The sequence below is a fragment of the Carlito syrichta genome, unplaced genomic scaffold, assembly GCF_000164805.1.
Source record: "Carlito syrichta isolate Samal-C Ts95f unplaced genomic scaffold, Tarsius_syrichta-2.0.1 Scaffold304654, whole genome shotgun sequence".
Lineage (NCBI taxonomy): Eukaryota > Metazoa > Chordata > Mammalia > Primates > Tarsiidae > Carlito > Carlito syrichta.
Window position 1 is genome coordinate 522,039 of NW_007248750.1, and position 6,760 is coordinate 528,798.

At 53.7% G+C, this 6,760-nt stretch overlaps 1 protein-coding gene across 1 annotated transcript in view; it reads left to right on the top strand.

Moving 5' to 3' along the window:
• LPIN3 (lipin 3) overlaps positions 1-6,760 on the top strand; it is a 17,403-nt gene that overhangs the window by 8,619 nt on the left and 2,024 nt on the right. The window contains exons 6-14 of the mRNA XM_008060580.2: positions 418-538; positions 697-1,039; positions 2,107-2,206; positions 2,348-2,508; positions 2,878-2,971; positions 3,072-3,141; positions 4,757-4,849; positions 4,928-4,971; positions 5,684-5,822. Of these exons, the coding sequence (XP_008058771.1) occupies positions 418-538; positions 697-1,039; positions 2,107-2,206; positions 2,348-2,508; positions 2,878-2,971; positions 3,072-3,141; positions 4,757-4,849; positions 4,928-4,971; positions 5,684-5,822 (1,165 nt within the window). The remainder of the gene's footprint in view (positions 1-417; positions 539-696; positions 1,040-2,106; positions 2,207-2,347; positions 2,509-2,877; positions 2,972-3,071; positions 3,142-4,756; positions 4,850-4,927; positions 4,972-5,683; positions 5,823-6,760) is intronic.

The window sequence follows — 6,760 nt, forward strand, 5'->3', positions numbered from 1 at the left end:
GCCTTCCGAGTAGCCGGAATTGCAGGCATGTGCTACCACGCCCGGCTGATTTTTTTATTTATTGTAGAGATGAGGTCTCGCTGCTCAGGCAATCCACTCACCTCAGCCTCCCAAAGGTGCAGGATTACAGGCTGAGCCACCAAGCCTGGCCAGAACTTTTCATTCCCCAAATGAATACTCTGCGCCCATTACACATTTCTTCTCTCACCTTACCTCTTTTTTTTTCTGGATTGCCGCTCTATTGCTGATTTGTAGGAGTTCTTTATATATTTATATATTCTTCATATCCTTACATATTCCTTATATAATCAGGATTCAACACAGGCATAAGTGTGAGCTGCAAATATTTTTCTCCCAAGTTAGGGTGGGCAGCAAGGGTAGTGGGTTGGCTTGGGGCCTCAGTACTGTTCCCTCCAGTCTCTCTCCAGGTGGGCTGACATCCCCTAAGAGTGACTCAGAGCTGGAACTGCGGACCCCGGAGCCCAGTCCCCTGAGAGCTGAGTCCCACATGCAGTGGGCCTGGGGGAGGCTGCCTAAGGTGAGTTCATGTGTGTCAACCCCAACCATCACCTTTCAGGGGCTCCAGAGCCCACATGGGTCGGGATTGGTGACTCGGACCACCTCCCCTAAGGCTTTGAGGAGCATGGCAACAGGCCTTGCACCAGCCTGCATCATCCCTCATTTGTTTGACTGAAGGTGGCCAAAGCTGAGCGGTTTGAGTCCCCGAAGGTCTTGGAAGGCAGCGCTGGGGCAATCTCTCCTTCTCGGGAAGGACCCAGCACCCCCTCTGCCTCTGTGGCTGGCATCAATCCTTTGGGATGCCCAGTCCTGCAAACAGGAGCTCACACTGACCTGCACCGGCCTGATGCAGGGGATCCCACTCTGGTGGGTCCCCCTTTCTACACCCCAGAGACAGAGGAAACTAAGACTCAGAGCCCCAGAGATGTGGGCCTCCCTCCAGCCTCTAAGTCACAGAGCTGGGCTGCTCTGGAGGGTTCAGTTCCCATTGGGCAGCCAGAGGAAGTCTCCAGGAGGAAAGGTGAGTGACACTGGACACCTCCCACTGCTTCCCTGGCCTCGCTTTGTCCCCTAGGTGGGTCTGGGGCTTCAAGTACATTTTGAGCACCTACTGCGTGCCATGATTCCTTCATGGGCTCATTGTCCAGTGGGGGAGACAGATGTCACATGCATGTGGGCAGAGTCATTGGCTAAGATGGGGCAGTTTAACTCACGTGGTTAGAGAAGACCCCTCTGAGGGGCTAATGTTGGAGCTAAGCCATGGACAACAGAGATCCAGCCAAGCGAGGAGCAGGAAAAGAGAATTTCAGGCAGAGGGAACAGCATGTGCCAGGGCTCTAAGGTGGGAGAGAGGTTTCATATCTAGAAACTGAAGGCAGCTGGTGTGTCTTGAGTGAGGAGTGGAGGAGCACAGGAACGGGAAATTGGGAGATGAGCAGAGCCAGATGGTTCCAGCTCTTAAGCTTGGGTTTAAGAGCCGTGGGAAAGCACTAGGCCTGCACTGTCCAAATTGGTAGCCACTGGCTGCATGTGACTATTCAAAATTAAATTAGTTGGGCCGGCCACAGTAATCCTAGCACTTTAGGAGGCTGAGGCAGGAGGATCACTTGAGGCCAGGAGTTCATGACCAACTAAGCAACATAGTGAAACTCTGTCTCTACGAAAATTTTAAAAATTAGCCAGGTGTAATGTTACGTACCTGTAGTCTCAACTACTCAGGAGGCTGAAGCGGGAGGATCACTTGAACCCAGGAGTTCGAGGTTGTATTGAGCTATGATTGCACCATTGCGTTCCAGCCTGGAAAACCGGCTGGATGCTGTCTGAGTAATAACAACAATGATAATAATAACAATAGTAAATAATTAAATTAATTAAAATAAAACCAAATGCAAAATTCTGTCACACTGTCCTCATTTTAAGTGTTAGTAGCTACATCTGGCGAGCAACTAATATATTGGACAGTACAAACATGGGATATTTGTATCATCACAGAAAGTTCTACTGGATGGAACTGCCTTAGAGCATTCAAAGGCCAGAAGCACATAGTACTCACGTTAGGTCTCCTGGTGTCCCTTCCCCCATCATTAGGCTCCCTGAAGAGAAGCCAGCACCTGGGACCCAGTGACATCTACCTGGATGATTTACCCTCCCTGGACTCCAAGAATGCAGCACTTTACTTCCCCCAGAGGCGCCTGGGTTCTGGGTGCCAGGGTGACTTGGATCAGGACCCGTGGGGCCAAGGGTCCACTATCAAGGGCCTGGGAGGAAGAGGAGAATCCACCTCCCACCTGCCTTGTATTCATGTCACTGTTGGCCCCTTTGCTCCCAGTGACTGTGGGCTGGGGGCCAGAAGGTGGAGTGAACCTGGCAGCCAGAAGCCTCTGGGGTACCCCAGCCCTGAACATGTGCCAGAACCCACTCTGGACACAGTGGACACGATAGCACTATCCCTCTGTGGCGGACTGGCTGAAAGCCGGGACATTTCCCTGGGTATGTTCAGCCGTGGCCTGAGAGCTTCCACGGACTGGGCAGGGAGGGCAGGGAAGACCCCGAGGGAGGGTGGGACAGTGGAGGGAGGAGGCTGGGCTCCCCTGCTGTTCTCTGCTCTGTGGAGCCCACATTCAGTCAGCCGGGGCTGGGTTTTCCCAAGTCTCCCCGAAGCAAATGCCTGATGCTAATTGTGACTTATCCTGTGAAATCTGGGGTGGAACAGGTGTAAAAACCACAGGTAGGGAGGAGCCCACTAGGTCAAAGAAGCAACCAGCAGGAGGTGGGTAGTAGAATATGGGATCCCCCAGGCATTGGGGCAGCTGGTCACATGGGATGTGCCAGCTTCACCCCTCTCTGCTCTGTACCCAGAGAAGTTCAACCAGCATGGCGTCTCCTACCAGGATCTCACCAAAAACCCCAGTCTCCTGGATGACCCAAACCTAGTGGTGAAAATCAATGGAAAGTAAGTCCCAGAGGTTGCTGGTGGTCAGAGAGTCATCCCCCTCTCCACAACCCTCCAGCCCTGACACTACCCCCCCCCGCCCCCGCTTCTATCTCTCCAGACATTATAACTGGGCAGTGGCTGCTCCCATGATCCTCTCCCTGCAAGCCTTCCAGAAAAACTTGCCCCAGGTAATGGTTAGAGCACCACTGGGCCTGCTGGGAAAAGTGGTCAAGCTCTTGGGGCAGGGAATCCTCCACGGGGAAGTGGAGGGTGAACTGTGGTGGGCCTGGAAGACCCACAAGACCCACTGGAAGAGGGTCTTGGAAGACCCTGCAAGATCCACTCTGGGAGAGGAGATGCTGGTCCCCGAAAACTTGTAGTATTTTTCCTTGGTTTCCTGGCCATGGTTGAATTCTTTCAGATTTGGAGTTGACTTTAGAGGAACTCGGGACAAACCAGAGGTGGATAAACATCTCACAGATGCCTAACCAGGACATGCCTTCAGTAGGAGGTTCTTGGATCTGAGATGAGGCTTGGGAGATGGAGGCCCCACCCTTCACCTTGCCCTAAGTCTATCCCTCCAGGCTGGGCTGAGGGGTGCCTACCCCGTTTATTGCACCTACTGTGTGCTGGGTCCAGGCTGAAGATGGTCATGAACTAAACAGAAACGCCCCCAATCCTCACAGGAAGACAAAGTTAATCAAAGACTCACCCAAGTGAATATAAAATTCAACCCTGAGTGCTGGAAAGGGGAGAGGTCTAGAATGCTGGGGATTTGCTGGCCAGAGACCCAAGGATGAGTAGACCTAGGGCAGGTTGGGTTAGCCAATGCCCAAAGTGGGAAGGAGCCCAGCCTCTTCTTTCCTTCCCAGAACCTCCACCATGGTCTTCCTGGGCCACCTTCCCTCACTTTTGGAGGACAGTGCCCTTCTTGGTGGTGTCTACCTGTGGTAACCTGTACCTACTCCTCTGGGTACTGCCTGGCCCATCGTTCTTGGCTCATCCAAAGAGCATCATTAATAGATGTTGACAACTGATGCTCCACTAGGTGACACTCAGTTCCATCCTCTGGCTGACTCTGGGTCTGAGCTGGGACCCAGAGCCTAAGGAAAGCAGGACGGTCACTCCCCTGCTTGGCTCTCCTTCCCTCACCCAAATAGACCCACCACTTGAGACTCCTGAGTAACCTTTCCCCACCAGCCTATTCCCAGCACCAAGTGGCACCTGGGCGATCCACCCTGGGTCTATGTCCTCCTGGATTTGTTTTCCATTCTGTAGGATACTTGTGTGTCTCCCAGATGAGCCTTGGCATGGGCTCTCCCTAGAGTTACCTAGCACAGATCAGCATTTTCATAAAGTCATGTTGCCCCAACCAGTGACGGTGACATACAGAGAGGGGGGCTGTTCATGATATAGGATCACTGACCTTAGGAGATGGAGAAGAGTGCCGGCTCTTCCTGCTGTCACTTGGCAGCATCACGCAGAGAGAACCAGATGTTGAGATACTCGCAAAGCACTAGCTTCAGTTACTCTAGTAGGGGAACTGACCCAAAAGACCTGGAGGCCAGGCCACGCCCTGGGTGGAGCTGGGTGCAGGAATGGCTCTTGGTCTCTCATGCATAGCTCTGAGTCATTGCTTTGAATCCCAGGATGGAGGTGAATGTGGTTTGTCAGCCGCCAGATGTTGATAGTACTTTGCTCTGGGGTCAACCCAGACTCTGGGCTCATGCGGGGCCCCAAGGGCGGCATAAGGGAGGTTTACATGGTGCAGGATAACATGCCACAGCCTTCATCTGCCTGCAGAGCACTGTGGACAAGTTGGAGAAGGAGAAGATGCCACGGAAGGGTGGGCGATGGTGGTTTTCCTGGCGACGCAGGGACTTCCCAACCGAGGAGGTATGTGGTCATGGTTGGAGGGGCAGGGTCAGAGCAGGGCAGGAGGTGGAATTCACTAGATGAGTGTTCTTTCCACAGAGTGGTGCCCAGAGGGAGAAAACCACAGCCAGGGAGCAGCAGGGGTGAGTGGGACACCTGCCACACACCCCCCCACCTCCTCACCTCCAGCCACTGCAGGAGTGTGGGAAGATCGCCCTGGAGGGTGCGTGGAGCCAGTGCCTTGTCCCCAGCTGTGGCTCTCTTTCACTCCCCAAGTACTTCTGCACCCTTTCTTTTTCCGGAGAATGAGGCCTAGAGACACACCAATGTCCCACAGCCAGGAAATGGCAGAGCTGGAACAGGCACACAGACGCCTGGCCCAAACAGGGGGGCACCTATTAAGGAGGGACAGGCCTTGCTTTCCCCCCAGCCCACAGGGGCTGCTGATTTTGCTTCCCTTTTCACCTCTGAAGTGACCCAGATGTCCAAGAGCGGGTGGAGGGTGACTGAGGATGGGCTAACTGAAACCAAAGCAGGGGGGATTGGGAAGATGCCCTGGGGTGCACTTAGAGTATTTCAGGTAAATACCACCAAGGCACTGAGGGCTGGAAGCCCTAGGTCTCAGTGCCTCTGCTGTCACCTAACTTGGTGGAGAGACTGCCATCCAACACCCCTGTGTCTGCCACCACCCACATGGGTGGCACCTAGAGGGAGGGGGCACTGATATCCTGGGTAGTCTCTGGAGAGGCAGGGACGGGCCCCAGACTCCTTGTGGTCTAGGCTGAGGTGAGTATCTCTGGGGCGTGAAGGATGGATCAACTGGGGAGGTAGCCTGAGAGCCAGAGCTGTTCACAGGGGGAAGACTGAAGTCCTGAGCAGCGATGATGATGCCCCAGACAGCCCTGTGATCCTCGAGGTTCCCTCCCTGCCATCCTCCATTCCAGCCCACACTCCTACCTACAAGAAGTCCCTCCGGCTTTCTTCCGATCAGATCGTAAGTGTGTGCACATATGTGTTCATGTGTCCCAGAATCCCTCAAGGCCTGGCTGAGAAGCAGTTCCCTGGAGCCATGTGTTCACCAAAGGCCCAGAATCCATCCCCTTGGAGCTTCCCTGATGACCTCTGCCTTAATACCTCCAGGGACAGGGTACTCACTCCTTCACATGCCAGTCTATTTCTGTTGGATATTCTGACTAGAAAAGCCCTCTCTTAGGTCTTCCTAAGATATCTACCAGTAGCGAACCAGTTAGCTTCTGATCTGTTCTTGGAAACCACAGTAATCAAATGCTGATGACAGCCACTCAGATTTGGGCAAAATCCCCGAGTCATGTCTTCTCCAAACTCAGTATCTGGTGGCTCCCATAAGGACATGTTTTCTTCTTGAGTGTGGCTTCATGGTCAGGGAGGGGTCCAGAAGGTTCTCTGACCAGCCCAGCAGAAAAGCAGCTGACATCTGTCTAGTACCCTGGGACTCACACCCATCTCAGGGCTTTGGTGGAGAGCTGTCCCAACCCTTCTCTGTGGACCAAGTACAGGGCTAGGTCTCTCTTTAGGGCAAAGTTGACTCAGGTACCCTCCCCTAGGCAGGAGTTTCCCATGGAGATTCCCTTGTCCCTTGCCAAGAGCTGCCCAGCCTTGGGGCTGGCTTGAGAACTCTGGACAGAGAGTCTTGGTTCTGCTTTTGTGAGTTTCATCTCAAAAGAGAGTGAAGGGAGGTTAAAGATCCTGCAGCCAGCACTGTGCAAGGTCCCTGCCAGCATGGCCACTCTCTGCCCACATGGACGTGTCTGTGCATGTCTGATCAATTCAGGAAGGGTCTCTGAGCTGGGAGGAAGAAAAGAATGAGATGCCCATGGGGATCAAAGGCCATAGCGTGGGTGGAGTGGGCAACACCTGGCTGTGGCAGATCACAACACCCCCCCCCCCCCTTTT